The sequence below is a fragment of the Bremia lactucae genome, linkage group LG2 (genome assembly GCF_004359215.1).
Source record: "Bremia lactucae strain SF5 linkage group LG2, whole genome shotgun sequence".
Classification (NCBI taxonomy): Eukaryota; Oomycota; class Peronosporomycetes; order Peronosporales; family Peronosporaceae; genus Bremia; species Bremia lactucae.
Window position 1 is genome coordinate 5,498,258 of NC_090611.1, and position 15,472 is coordinate 5,513,729.

The 15,472-nt window shown below is 44.4% G+C and overlaps 3 protein-coding genes across 3 annotated transcripts; 1 reads left to right on the plus strand and 2 right to left on the minus strand.

Moving 5' to 3' along the window:
- Positions 1-1,975: 1,975 nt before the first annotated feature.
- CCR75_002674 (uncharacterized protein) lies at positions 1,976-3,027 on the plus strand (the record flags this gene model as incomplete). Its single annotated transcript, XM_067960771.1, has 2 exons — positions 1,976-2,707; positions 2,767-3,027. 2 exons carry the CDS (start codon positions 1,976-1,978, stop codon positions 3,025-3,027), a joined length of 993 nt encoding a protein of 330 aa, XP_067821389.1.
- Positions 3,028-4,888: 1,861 nt separating this feature from the next.
- CCR75_002673 (uncharacterized protein) lies at positions 4,889-8,371 on the minus strand (the record flags this gene model as incomplete). Its single annotated transcript, XM_067960770.1, has 3 exons — positions 4,889-7,628; positions 7,832-7,900; positions 7,971-8,371. 3 exons carry the CDS (start codon positions 8,369-8,371, stop codon positions 4,889-4,891), a joined length of 3,210 nt encoding a protein of 1,069 aa, XP_067821384.1.
- Positions 8,372-8,804: 433 nt separating this feature from the next.
- Positions 8,805-10,749, minus strand: CCR75_002672 (uncharacterized protein). Its single transcript, XM_067960769.1, has 3 exons — positions 10,505-10,749; positions 9,313-10,444; positions 8,805-9,253 (listed from the first exon to the last, which is right to left on the minus strand). The coding sequence occupies exons 1-3, from the start codon at positions 10,727-10,729 to the stop codon at positions 9,117-9,119; spliced, it is 1,494 nt and encodes a 497-aa protein (XP_067821383.1). The 5' UTR covers positions 10,730-10,749; the 3' UTR covers positions 8,805-9,116.
- Positions 10,750-15,472: the final 4,723 nt, after the last annotated feature.

A 15,472-nucleotide genomic window follows, 5' to 3' on the forward strand; every position in this document is an offset into this window, starting at 1 on the left:
GCAAATCCCATGAGGGATAAGCGTCGTTTATGGACGTACTACACGATTGTGCTCACTCCATGGCTCTACCTCCAAGTTTGGAAATGCTCATAGCCACCTTTTGCCGTTCTGTTAACAACAAGGCGCATTTTTTAATGGACATCTCCATCTGCTTAATCCAAAAAGAGAGATTTTCTCCCCTTTTCCCTCAATTGTCTTTTATTGACAGCTAGAGGGCAAGTCTTCGGTTCTGAATCAGGTACAGAGATGTACCGGGTTGGCATTGATGCCGCTAAGTGATCTTGTACCTGGCCGATCAGGGAGGATTAATATCGCATGAAGGCTATAAGCCTTGCATGCAGGACCTCTGTCCCTAGGATATATAGAACTCTACATGTTCAAGCCCAATTAAAGTTTTGAGATTGTCATAAGCTGCTCGTTGCGCCTCTGAACTCGGGAAACTCTTCGATTTCAGTACGTTTAGTCTTGTAACGACTCCGGCGTAAATTAACTTCGAGTGCTACCAGGTGTAGCGGGACTACCTCGCTCCTAAAGTCAGAGGAAGACTTTCAGACTCAGAGAGTCTCTTAATTCTACAGAACTAATGGTTTTAATAACTCAGGGAGTCGTACAAGCTATTAAAGCTTAATAAATCCTAGTTCAAAGTTCAGGGGTTCGTAGAACCAAGTGGCAACTAGGGCCTAAGAGAATATACCTTAGAAAGGCTTCTACCTTTACAGATCACTGCGCAAGCCTTAGGAAGGCACTTAATGCTTTAAGATCAAAGAAGAAACTGCACTTGATTTAATTATTAAATCTAAAACCTTTTCCTAACTAGTTTAAAAATAGATTTCGGCCGCCAGATTTATATCTGGCGGTGTTACCCATAAAAAATGTGATTAAAGTAATTAGTTATTTTAAAATAGGATAGAAGGGTATTTACCCATAACGTAAATGTACCACGACAACAATTCTCTAACCGATGTGTGCTCCATTGCAATTTCTAATGTGCCCAGGGGCAGTCACACCCATTACACTACTCTCATGTAGATAATTTGTAGTGCGGATATAGCGATTCCCTTATTTTAATTAGGGAATCAGGGATTTTATACCCGCATAAATAATATTTATCATTCCTCTTTTACGGAAATAATATTTATTATTAATCTTATGAAAAAATATTTTAAGTAACGGAACACCCAGTTGCAGAGATGTAACAGGTTTCTACTTCGATTAAAGCCCGAGCTCTATATGATCGAGGCAAAAGAGCAATGCTCGGAGATGGAAAATAATAATATTTTTTTTTACGGGACACCCGTTTCAATGAGTAAATTGTCAGGCATCTGACTAGGGACGGTCTCGGGGACGAAAACATATCGGATTGTCATGGTGTAGCCATATGCACCATAACTTTGGATAAACTCCCGACACTGGAGGTCGGTAATGTTTTCAAATCTATTAGTATTTTTAAGTTTTGATACGTCTAAGTTTATGCAAAAAAAAATTCGCGTGAGAATTGATGCAGAAGAGAGAGCAGCTAAAGTGGGAGTGTCAATCCGAAAACTTCTACGCATTGTGATAGGAATTTAATTCGAAATAAAGACAAGCGTGCTATATAAATACATATATCCACCTGTACTGGACGCTTGAGGATCAAAGAGTAAATTTCTTCTACGGTTGTGTGTTGCATGCCGCTTGATTGTCTTGTATTTGAGGTCTTAGGCCTTGAACATGTCGCATACGGCTAACAACGACGCCAATATGGTGTATCAAGCATTTGGAGGCTATTGGCACACGACAACATGTCGCCGCCATTTTGGCGCAAAACGTTAACTTAGTGCCAAAATACATGAAATTGAGTCATAGCAGGTTAAAATTTTACAATTTACTCCACAACAGTTTTCTCGGCATAGTCAAGAAATACGCAATATAAACTGAACCGATTGGCCAGAATTCTTATCATTAGGACAAAGAAATTATTATCACTCTTACCTGCATGCCCGAGACCTCGGACCCGTCAGCTCCCGCGATGCCAAGCACCGAAGAGCGTGCCGCGTTGCAGTCCTCGGGATCAGTAAGCAGATCGTTGACGTCGCCATCTCGCGCGCGGCTTCTGGCAACCGCGGGTATGGGAAGTGGACCAGCTGCTCCCGATGAAGCCCATGCCGTGCGCCTTAATGTGCTTAACAGTAGCGTGCAGGAGGCGCGAGATGCTCGTAACTCGCGCCTTATAATGTGGGCGATTTCTATGGTCAATTTTCCTCAGATTGTGATGGCTGTCGTCCTTTTGGCGCTTTATTGGCAAAGCGAGACGCTCTGCTATCGTATCCAGGTGTGGGTGCTGCTACATACCGTCCACTTGACTCTGACGCTGCTGGTGGAGTGGACACTGTACTGTTTGAACGGTGCAAGAAGTAACAGTGCCATACGGTTAAGGGAGAAGTACATGGCTTTGCTGAGCCAACTCAAATATGGGCTGGACCTAGCTGGTCTATTTTGGTTCCTGGTTGGTAATATGTGGGTCATTAGTGATGGTGCTCGTTGCGATGATGGGTCGGTCGTATACCAATTGGCGCTGTGGATGATCATTATCGCGTATGCCAAGATTTTTTTGCCTTGCTTGTTGCTGCTGGCGCTGCTACCTATCCTATGCTTCTGTCTGCCTTGCGTCATTCGTCTGCTAAGTAGGTTGCAGGACCCTATGAGAGGAAAAGGAGCGACGAAGGAGGTATTGTGATCATATTTCTATGTTTTTCAAGTACTTATGTTGTCGCCGTGGTGATATAGATGATCGACCAGCTAGAGGCCAAGGTGTATACGGTCAATATGTTCCCACCCGATGACGCGTGCTGCTGTATCTGTCTCAATGACTATGAAATTTCCCAGTCGCTGCGTGTGTTACCCTGCTCTCACCATTTTCACAAAGAATGTGTGGACGAGTGGCTGCTAGTAAACTCTACGTGCCCAACGTGTCGCAAATCCATTTTCGATGTGTCAAGCTCTGGTGGGGCTACTGTTAGTGAAGAAGAGATGTTACAGCAAGTTTGATGGTGAGGGTCATTTTGTGCCCACATGCAGTGTGAATTTTAGCTTTTCGTGTCAAAGTTATGATGGATCCTCGAAGGCTAAGAGAATTGACAATTCTATTTTCGAGCTGTATAACGCTTATGAGCTGAAAAAGATGTAAGAAGCTGATTAGATAAGGCCTCTGCCAGCAACTGCTGGCAACTAACAGCATTTCTGCCGGGTCTATATTTACAACAGAAGAAGGGTAATAGTTGCCGTTAATTAGGAATGTTTTTGTAAACAAAGTGAATGTGCGACTTCAATTATTAATTGAAGCAGATTGGATCGAAACAGACCTTCGAGGTGTTGCAAATTACCTGAGGCATCGCCTTCAATAAGCCAACCTCATATTCGACCATCACACCTTCTTCCTTCCCTTCACCAATAGCATTTACATCAGCTTTACTGTCACAAAACCCGTCGTATTTTTGTTAAGACCGCTTAAATAAAATGTCACATACTTTGAGTTCAAGAAAGATCATATAAAGGCGTCATGCAAAAACTAACCCAAATGTTTTTGATGCTCTTCAGATTTAAATTAGCCTAATCTTCTAATTATGGAAGGCAAGCTGGACTTCGGCTGCAGCAGCAATTGCAAAAAGCTGGGCTTCACGCTAAAAGTTACTTCAAGGAGTAGGCGCATGCCTACTCATGGGCGGACCTTGCGGAAACCTTCACTTGAAAATCTTATATTGGTCAACAAAGCGACGCCGAACCAATTAAAATTTCCGCCAAAACTTAACAAATGCAATCCGGCGCCAATAATATTTTTTCAATAAACAGAGAATATTATTTCTCGAAACCTCACGAAAAAGAAAAGCTTGAAGTCTGCCAAAGCATGATAAGTTGCCACGCTTGACTCAAGCTGCTCTTTGCGCTTGGGCAAAGCAAAATTTATCCTACCAAAGACTCCTTTCTAAAGCACAATAAGTTTCATCTTGAAAAAGCGATACGAATATGAAGCTATGGATTCACAAAAAAAATGTTTTTGAAACCTTCTTTTTTACATAAATGGCTACTGATACTAGTACGAGGTGTCCCGTCACATAAATATTATCTTCTATAAAAGGAAAAATAATCATTATTTCCTATAATAGGAAATAGATAAAGAAGTACAACATTATTATCGTTATTTATGTTTACTTATTAGTTCCAATATTACCAAATTGGGTAATATTGACGCAATAAGACATCAGTTCTATTGCTTGGTTGATTAAGCTTAAATCAACCCCGTCAATCGTCAAAAGATACTTTCTCTTTTTTAGAGCCTTAGAATTTACCTTTAGTAGCTAAGAACTTAGAATCTTCCTCTACACGTCGTGTACGTGAAGTAGTCGAGGAACCCCACCTTCACTATACTGGGTTGGGGGATTGGGATGTTGTGCTTTGGGTCGGAAGGAAGAAGAGCAGTTAAACGCTTGTTTTGATTTTCTGGAGATAATTGTCAACTCGAAAGGTACATCACGTTTCTTATATCCTTCTATACTTGATATCGTTTTTGCTTGCGAAAAAATATCATTTAAAAGAGGTTAAACTGTGATGTCTTATTGTGTCAATATATTACCAAATTTGGTAATATTGGAACTAATAAGAAAGCAATTATAACGATAATGATTTTGTGCTTCTTTTTTTATTTCCTCTCTTAGGAAATAATATTTAATATTCCTCTTATAGAAAATTGTATACATATGACGGGACACCGTTACATGTGCCTTAGCAATGCTGACATGGCGGCACGCATCCAAAGACTTCTCTATCTTGAGATTAGTTGCGGACGATAACTTTGCAGCATAATGAATAATTATTTAACTGCAAAGTTATTAAATGATGACAGTTACAAAATTCATCTTTTGTGAAAAGCGTGGTGGCTACAAAGCCAACGTGTTTGGCTTAATTCTGATGAATTTTTAAAAAAGATGTCACAACGACGCAATGCTGCCCAGCTGCTCCGTTCAGCACCAGAAACAAAGTCTTCATTGACAACAATAGCATCTAAAAGGTTTCGGACGTATTCACGTTTGTCCTCGCTGAAATTTTCATCCGTCAGCTTTTCAAGTACTTTTTCAGCTTTTGACGGGTCTCGAGACTTCAGCTGCAGTTCCATAGGCGCAAGTTCAATTTCATTTACTGGATTCACGGTGGCAAGCTCCATGCATTCCAATGCACGGTAAAATGTTCGCAGCTCTTTCCATTGTTGTGGGCCTGTGAGTCCACTAACTTCACCTACAGTCAAACCATTTGACAAAATTGCGCGTGCTTCCAAGAAAAGCATGGTTTCTCTCACGAGCGGCATCACAAGGGATAGTAAGGAAGAAGACACACTCACTCCAACATTGGTCACTGTTGCAACACTGCACGGAATCGCAGCGCCAGACTCACATGATTCGCACATGAAAACGAGCGGGAAACGTAATTCCACTGCACGCTGTTGCTGCAAACGCTTCAGTTTGACAACCCACTGCTCAATCGAGAAGAAGCTACTGCCTTTCGTTAAGTCAACTTGAAGCTCTACCGGTGGTAGAAAGAGCCATAAACTTGGCGGCAATGGCTCCGGTGTGACATCGTCTACAGCTTTAATTTGTTTTTTTTTCGACACGATGTCCTTCATGTTGTTTTTACGCTTTAGTATCATCGATGGTAACAGCATGCTTTTAGGCTCACGCAATGACGAGATGCCACTTTCATCAACAGTCGCCGAAAGCATTCGGGAAGTGACTGCACTTCTAACAGTTGTTGCTCGCGAAACCTCACGTTCCTTTGCCTGAAAGAAAGTGTGGCTTAGAATGAAGTCGATAGAAGGTCTTGAGGCTGCAACGCGATGAAAACATTGACGCAGCAAGTCACCTATGTTCTTGTTTGGTGCAAACTGAACAATGGAGCGTTCAAAGAAGCAACAATTTGATGAGTCATCACTTATATACCAAGTGGAAAGACGGTCAAGGACATCGTGAGGCGACATACAGTCTTGAAACTCATCCAATTGGCGCCCCGAAGCATATATCTTCAGAATTATGACGCCCAGGCTCCAGATATCCAGCGATAGAGTGGCACGAGAGGATTCTGTGTCTTTAAGTGCAAAAGTGGCAATCTCGGGTCCCATGCACTCGGCCTGACTTTTTTTCAGTAAATTCATATCCAAGGGAAGATTTTTGTGTCCTACCCTTGTTGCATACTCAAGACCCCATAACTTCAAAAATCCGTCAGTTGAACAAACAATGAAGCTATCTGTATCAAGTGCTCCGTGAACGAGGCGTCGGGAATGAAGAGCGCGCAGTGCTTTCACGACACGTGAGATATACTGCTGTTGCGGTTCAAGAGATAAAACCATGTGAGCTTGCAGGGTAATACAGTCAGTTTTTTCCAGCACCAAAATGCAGCAGCTTAAGTTGACAGTGTCTTGGGAACAGCCGACTTTTAATTCGTACCCAAGGGCATCGTCAAAAAGCCTAGGCGCAAAAGTCCGAGATAATTTATCATTTTCCAAGATTCTTAACGCATAACTCTCACGGCCTGCAAGATCAGCATCTTCTTCAATGAAAAATTTCAGTAAGAGCTTTTGAAGTGGAATAGAGCCGGGCGCTGCGTCTTCAGTCGATCTATTCCTTAGCCGACAGCCGACAAAAAACGCAAACGCAGACTCTTCAACTTGAGTATTTGAATCGAGAATGTAATCGTACGCATTCACAGTCAGCAATGGAGCAGCTTCGTCGGGATCAATCGTAATTAGCGACGTCAGCGCTGATCTCAGTGCGTTTCTGGAAGGGGTCCGAGCATGCGTCTCCGTGATGCTCGCTGAGCTATGAGTGCCGAGCAGCTCGAGAGAGTGATCGCTGTCTCCACGTTCGTATGTTAAAACATATATGCTGTCTTCTGATTTAGTTTGACGCCTTTCTTGAGGGGACTCCAAATCGACATAGCTAGAACTCACTATGCTTGATGTTGTTTTGTAAGATTGCTCCGAATTAGTTGGCATCGCTATAATGAAACAAGAGTCACGTTGATAAGTATCTTGAATGCCTTCTTCACAAGACATTTGACTCTGGGAATGTTCACCCGCGATAGCAGTAAAGTGACCTGAACTCTCTGAGCGTTCTCGGAAGGACTTTCCAAAAGGATATGGTAAATTAAGGATTCCAGTGGAATTATGTACAAGCGCCCGTCTTCGCTTCCACAAGACAAACGCGAGTGTGACCCCCACGGCCAACATAGCAGGAATGACGATAACTATAATGGCGATGGGTTCCCCACTCATGACATCCTCTTTTTTTATTGTTTTGATTTCATCTTCGTGGGTGGGCAAGGCAGGTCCAAGATGTTTGGTTGTGGCTGCCATTGATTCCATAGGTTTTGAAGTGCCTACGATCGAGCCTCGCTTTTGTTGAGTCAAAGAATTTAGCGCTTCCAGCATATCGGTATCGACGCGCAAAATATCATCATTCAGCCAAACTTTGAGTTGCTTCGTGTGGGCACTTATTGCAGTTGGTATTTGAATAGCATTACTTCGTAAATCGATGGTAGACAGCCCTTCTGGTAAATCAAAAACGAAAGGTGGAATTTGATCGAAATTGTTTTGTCGAAAATCGCTAAGATACAGGAAACATGTCAGTTTTTGATATGACAAATAAGAGCTTATGGAAGCTTACATGTAAGAAATGCCAGATTCTGAAGGGCCTTTGACAAACTCAAATGAGAAGGTGCTGAGTCCACAATTTACAATCGAGCTGTAAACCATAGTATGAATGTGAGTTTAAAGTCAAATTTTATAGCAATAGTATTAATAGCGTACATTTTCTGGATGGAAGCTGGTAGCACCAGGTGAATACCACTGTCGGCAAGTGGGATCCCCTCTATATGTCTGCAGGCGTCAAACAAGAAGCATTGTTAGCCGTTAAGAGCACATAAGACTGATTTTAAGGAAAGCTTACAAATGTTGAAGTGCGGAGAGCTGTGCAAAAGCCGTAGAGACTATGCTCACTGGGGTGTCAGGCTGGAATCCCGAGGCTGCTAGCAGCGAGAAAGATGTAACTGAGGACGATACAAGTTTATCAATTTCGGAGAAACTGGAGGAGAGCTCGAAATTTGACGAGGAGGCAAGAACCGATGTTTCATTGTTTACGTAAAAGGATTTTACCGACACTGGATTGAAAGACGCCGAGGAAGCAACTGTAGATTCAGTGATGCAGCTTACAGCCCACTTGTCCGCGGACTGAGACCCGAGCACTACGCGGTCACACGAGATCGCACTGGGTGCGACTGAATTTACGATGGTGGCAAAGCTACTTTTATCGACCAATGCCACCAATAGTACAAAATATGCCGGATGCATTGATTTAACGTTGAAGCTTAAACTTCTAAGTTGCTACAATGTAGTGCTAGACGTGGACAGGTTTGCTTCAAAAGCAAAATGAAGAATCGAATGGGAAGTGTCATGATTTTCAGTTGAAACAGCCCTCGGTTGGCGTAAAACGCTCGGAGCAAGTAGACTACACAATGCGTGCAGTTTTCTAATTACAAAACAGCTGACTTGTTTTCAATTAGCAGCCCATCTGATCAGATGGTGGGACCTTGTCGAAGAGTTCAAATTCATTTATGCTCATTGCAGCAGGTAATCTAGATCAAAAGGATCCAAAAAATATAAATTCATATTTCACCAAATGTGACCAGAAAAAGTAAATATTGCCGATTTCAGACAGGAAAGGCTCTAACAGTCAAGAGGTCCGTTAATGTCTTTAAGTCGTTTTGTCCACGTATATCCTTGCGCCTGTTCATCACTTTGCTGAACTTTTTGCTGAACACGGTTGTAATCGCAAGATTGAAATTCAAAGGAGTTGACGGGAGTCTACACAAGCGGTGGATGCAGGAATGTTTGTCACAGTCATTGCGCTAGACCCAATAATGACTGCACTGGGTAGGTCTATCACGGCCGTCTGATCGTAAGATGACCATAACACACTAGCAAGGATTTTATTATCGCGCTTTCACTATGAATACTAGCACTATAAATTCGAATTCATGTTCTAGCAGAGCAGGATACGCTTCTGACAACGCTGCAGAACAAGCGAGAACCTGTCTCACACCGCACCCTGGCGAAACATGGCAGCCGCAACGCTCATAAAAGCCGTGATATTCGAACCGACGTGGAGATCACTCGCAGCGTTAAAATCCTCCGCAGTGGCTGCCACACGGTCATGAAGCTTGTACATGTATTCTGCAATAGAATCCACACGTTAGCACCACCTCAACATAGGGTTTTTAATCCGGCACTACCTTTTACGATCTTGTCAAGATCGTCGTCAGAAAGCTGCGTCGACGCGCCAAGGTTTTTGTTAATCAGCGCAAAGGAGCCACCATTTGCAGCTTTGTTCGGTCCAAAGGAAAGGCCATGCTGCTTGACGATGTTGATGGCCTCGTCCGTGCAAGGAAAGTTGGCGCCCTCGAAAATACCTTTGCAGCCATTCTTGATTAGCATGCGCACGGCATCTGCATCCATATCGTTCTGGATGGCGCACGGGAAGGCATAGTCGCAAGGCGTCTCCCACAGACGACCTTCTTCACTGGGATGGTAATTGGCGGTGGTAGATGCCATAATATAAGCGCCCAGACGCGCATTCCGCTCTTTTTTAATGCGCTTCAGCTCATCCAAATTTTTTCTCGTAAAGCCCTGGTCCTCAACAACGAAGCCAAAGTTGTCACTTAAACCGACGGGAATCGCACCCAAATCCAGCAATTTTTGCGCCACATTAAGTGCCACTGTTCCGCTACCCGAAATGAGGCAGCGTTTTCCCGCAAACGTCTCGCCACGAGACTCAAGAATGCGATTTGCAAAATATGCGACGCCGTAGCCTGTAACTTGGGGGTAGTGGTACGCTCCTCCACTTAAGATTCCCTCCGTGCCGCCAGGGTGCAGTTGACGTAGGCGCTTGTATTGTCCAAACATGTATCCTATTTCCTGTGGACCAACACCAACGCCTGATGTGGGCACATCTGTATGAGGGCCGATGTAATTCGCGAGCTCCGTCATATAACTCTGGCAGAAGCGCATAATTTCCGACTCGCTTTTATCCATGGGATTAAAGTCTGCACCACCGTGTGCACCACCATACGAACCGGCCAACGCATTGCGAAAGATTGTTTCAAAGCCGAGAAACTTGGCGGTAGCGTGCGTTGTGTCTGGGTGGAAACGCAGTCCACCCATGTACGGACCCAGGGCGCTCGAAAATTGCACGCGAAAGCCGCGGGTGACGCGGCTACTACCCTCGTCATCGATCCATGGAACACGGAATTGGATCACACGCTCAGGCTCCATGAGTGTTTTCATGACCCAAGCATACTTTGGATACCGATCGAACACTGGGACGACGGAATTGACAAAGTTCTGCACAGCCTGCACGTACTCGGCCTATCATGGACGTTAATGTTAATGTGAAAAAAAAAAAGTTTACTATGAAGAAGTACGAACCTGGTTGGGATCTCGACGAATCACCTCGTCCATCAGCATATCAGCGGCCTCTTGACCATTGCGGAACCGCTTGTCACCCCCGCGGCGGAAAAGTGGCTTGTTTTTCCAATGTTTCTTGCCGTGTGTTGTGCCATGCACGTCCGACATGAGCGACGAGCTCGCACGTGCCATCGCGGGCGCAAATGGCTGCGTGTAGCGAGCGAGAGACGACATCGTTAAAACCATGGTTGAGGCGTGTTTGACCGAGTTGCTCGGTGAAGGTTTGCTGAAAATCGTTGTGTGGCTTAAATTCACACAACACCACATTTTGCATATGGTGTCATGGAAACGTAATATTGGCAAAATACAAGGTTTTCACTAATACCAAGGATGAATACTCTTAAATAATGAGTTGTAAAAACTCGACATTATATTGGTGGCGGGTTTACATCAATGTTATATCGATAATTGTAACGGGGTGTATCGTTACATGAAATTAACAATTAAGGGTTGTTAATAAATATATTATATAAAAGGTAGAGAATATTTGGAGAATATTACTTTACATAAAATATTTGGAAAGCTTATCCATTGGTAGATATAGATCATTATATCTACTTGGTCCGCGGTCCAGTCAGCACTGGACGCGCGCAAAGAGAGAGACAGATAAGACTCTATTACATGTTTTGTATTAGTATATAATTAAGTCAGTATTAAATAGATAGAAACAGAAGAACTTAACTATATTAAATACAGTTTACTATTAACCCTCTCTACAGCAAGTGAGTCTTCCTTTGCACGTACTAGTGTCCGTGAAGTGACGTAAGGCACCACTCGCACTGAAGCAGTGCGAAGTGGACTTGCACTGAAGCAGTACAAGTCGGCGGTGCCCCGTTTCACCTGGTAGCACGTCCAAGGACCACAGTTCTATCATCTAATATGGACATGTTCGATGATAATGGAAATACGCATCACATTTTGCGTGATAGCTACTCTTTTCTAAGTGACATAGAAAGGAGTGCGGTCGAACGAATGAGTTCGACCGTAGGGCATGATGCCATCTTGGCCATGCCGTCCGGATTGGACAGAGATGCTCTCCATTCAGCCATCGCCAAGTTCATACAACATGAACCTGACGAGGCGTAGGAGAAGGTAGCCTTGCTTAATCAGCAAGGCTCTCAACAGGCAGAACTGTTGAGGTTACAACAGGTACAGACCCCTGAACCTTGGATGACACACACGCGGCGTCCCGAAACCTTAAAAAAAGACATCTCTAAGTATAGGGGAGTCGAAGAAGACTCCCTCTTAAGATGGTTTGTCGAGTTGGACGATGCCATAAAGGCTCGTCACTTCGTCGACGAGAAAAAGCAAGCCGCATTTCCTTAGTCAAATTTGGCAGGTCGTGCCAAAACCAGTAGGGGGCGCAACGCCCTACTGATCCAGCCACAGAGAATTTACAAATCTCTTGACGGAAGTTGCTCCAGATACACAATCATTATGTGTCTCGGCACCTGGCGATGAGGTATCCCTCATCACCTTGAAGATAAAGTGACGAATGATTTGCCACGTAGAGCCCTAGTGGACTGTGGGGCGTCGAATAACTTTATTTGTCGCCAATCGCTAGAGGGTCGTAGGCTCAAATATGTTGAGGGCGACATCCCTCCAACGAGGATGACGGTGCGTCTAGCGAGAGGCGCATCGATAATAGTGATGAAACGACATGTGAAATTTCACTCCACGTTAAAAGATTTACAGTATGATGATGATTTCATCGTCCTGGATTTGAATGACAAAATTGATGTCATCCTAGGTTTACCTTGGCTCAGAAAGTATAGGCCAGGAATCAGCTGGCAGCATCGATCCGTAAAGATGCCTGCCACTTGTTCATCAGATGGCCATTTGATGAACGTCTGGAAGCGTCTACAAGCGTGTGGATGTACTACGAGTGAGTGTGATGGCCTCGCTTGTGGGGGTACGGTCGTTAGTACGACTGCACAATATCACAGTGTGATTACTAATCACAATGTGGAGTCAGCTGTCGGCGGCTGTTTTAATGCACAGGCAGCGCCGAAGGTCCACCACTCGATTAAGTCGAGTGGATTGAGACATGAATGTACGCCTAGCTTGCGACATTAAAAAGATACCGGTTGCCTAACAGGGACAACACGATGATCCTAGGTCGAGTAGAGAGTCGACTGAGAGAAACCGACTATGATAGCGCAATCGCAGTTGGACGCCGTTCAGGGAATTAGTCCCCACGTACTTGAGGAGAAATCTCCTCAAATAGTTAATGCTAAATTGACTATACTTCAGCATCCCAAGGGATTAATCCCTCGGCAGCCTGTGGAATAGGGATCCCAGGAGAAACCGAGACATTGAATGTCTTGGTTAATAACGGATTTAGAGTAGGCGCTTATACTCGTGATCTGTATGCGCCTCCGAATTTAACTTCGGAGATAATTCAACTACCAACCCTTGCACCTAAACGGTTCTTGAGAGATCTGCATAGTGGTAGAATCAATCAGATCTGCGTACTCGTCACAGAAGACGAATACGTAACCGATATTCGGTCAGCGGTAATTTTTGCAGAGAACGAACAAGTTCTCAGCAGCTCATCGATGGACGAAAGTGTCCTCGATGTGAAGACTCGGATTGCTTGATATACTACTCAATCCTGGGAGTCACTTAAGACAAATCTTTTCTACAAAAATTTGGTTGAATTCAGGGATGTATTCCCTGAAGCAGTTCCATGCAAGTTGCCTTAGGATAAAGGCACTCGACATGAGCTCGAGCTCAAACCGGGCTCGAAGTATTGTGTCATGAAGCAGTGGTCAGTGCCTCGTGAACACGTACTTAAGATCGATAAATTCTTTATCGATCGATTAAAAGCGGGCCATGTGAGGGAATCAACCTCCCCACATAGCTCTCCGACCTTCTGTGTACGAAAGGCCACAGGAGGTGGCGGATAGTGCACGCATTCCTTAAACTGAATGCTGCAACAGTACCGGCTCAAACGCCGATACCTAGAAAAGACGTAAGCATAGATGGAATGTCTAAGATAACCATCTTTTCGTCTATGGATCTGATGGATGGATTCTATCAGATCCTATGCGTGAACGGGACATCCCGTACACAGCAGTGAGCACTCCTAGTGGGATGCTCTGGGAATGGCTACTAATACTACAGGGAATTATTAACGCCCTGCAACATTTAACAGATGCGTAACAAATCTGTTGAGACTGGTGCGAGAATTCGCTCCGATATTTTCCGACGATTTATTCGTCCACAGCCGGGTTATGGGCGGAACGACGGACTGGAAGTTGATAAAACTCACGTAAGTCAGGTTCTTACAGTTATGCAAAAGCATAATTTGTACGCAAATCTCAAGAAGTGTTTATTCGCTGCAAGCGGAATACCACTTTGTGGGTGCATTGTAGGTAAACACGACATGCGCCCTAATACCGAAAAGATCAAGGCAATTACCAACTGGCCAGTTCCAGTCGATGTCAAGGGACTTAAAAGCTCCTTGGGCTAGCGGCGTACTTGCACAAGTTCTCCCGCAATTATGCCGAGATGAGAGTTCATCTCTCTCGTCTCTTGAAAAAGACGACAAATGGTTATGGAACGCTAATTGTCAGCTTTCCTTTGAAGGTATCAAGCAAAGCTTGATGCAATTCCCATCTTGTCGATTGCAGATCAAGACAGACCATTACATGTGGTCTGTGACGCCAGCGATGTGCGTTTATGCAATACGATACGGACGGCACGGAGCGCGTCGTGTTACCAATCGCACAAGCTGTAACCTGCTGAACGCAATTACCCAGTGCATGACAAGGAACTCCTTGCCATGAAATATTCACTGGCTAAATTTAGGGTGTATTCTCTCGGAGATAGACCGTTTATCGTATATACGGACCATGCGTCATTACGCACGGCCGTAAACAGCCCACACCTCTCGCAAAGAATGGCGAGGTGGCTATCCTTCTTCGCGGAGTATAAAAACTCCGTGGAATATAAACCAGGAAGACTTGATGTCGTCGCTGATGCGTTATCACGCCGACCAGATTTCGCGCCGGCTGCGCACTCCAACAGTGGAAATAATCCAACTGTTGCAACACTCATTACGAGTGTTCCGTCATCAACTTTGTTTGATAACATAAAGAAAGCCTACACAGAAGATAAAGACCTTCTGCGTTTAGTGGATCATCTGACGAATACATCCAATATTTTCTTAAAGATTTACCGGCTTTATATCGAACGTCATCCGATCCATACACAACACGCAACGGCTTACTCTACTACACAACCGTTGCCGGCGAGACTCACGTGTTGTCCCTACTCACAATGATTTGCGCTTGCGCATCATGTATGAGTGTCACAATGCACCAACAAGTGGGCATCGTGGACGTGAGAAAATTTATCTCACAGTAAGTCGCGACTTTTACGGACCCCGCCAGTATCAATTCGTGCACAAGTACATTCGTGCTTGCGAGGTATTTCAACGGGTAAAGCCTAGCCCTTCATCCCGTGCACATCTCCAACCTCTACCACTTCCGGCAGAATGTTGGTAGTCCGTATCTATGGACCTAGTCTTCGGATTTCCCGTCCCAAAAACGATGAGATCCTTGTTTTTGTAGACAGATTCAGCAAGATGGTACATCTTGTTGCAGTACCAGAGTCAATCACGGCTCCGTGCTGTGCCCGTGTCTTTATCGACAAGGTATTCAAAGTGCACGGTTCACCCCGTGAATTGGTCTCAGATAGAGATACACGGTTCACGGCGGAGGTTTGGCAATCCGTGTTCCAATCTCTCGGAACACGGCTGACTACGTCAACTTCTGATCATTCAGAGACAGATGGTCAGACGGAACGCGTAAATCGCGTCCGCGCAGAGACACTTCGAGGTTACGTCCAATCGTATCCGAATCGGAGCTAGTTTTTACCGATGGTCGAATTCGCTATCAACAATTCGGTGCATGCGTCTACAGC

Coding starts and splice junctions, on each gene's coding strand:
- CCR75_002672 (XM_067960769.1), bottom strand. CDS start 10,729: ATGGTTTTAACGATGTCGTCTCTCGCTCGCTACACGCAGCCATTTGCG. Junction 10,445..10,504: donor TTCGTCGAGATCCCAACCAG/GTTCGTACTTCT, acceptor CGTCCATGATAG/GCCGAGTACGTGCAGGCTGT. Junction 9,254..9,312: donor TCTTGACAAGATCGTAAAAG/GTAGTGCCGGAT, acceptor ATTCTATTGCAG/AATACATGTACAAGCTTCAT.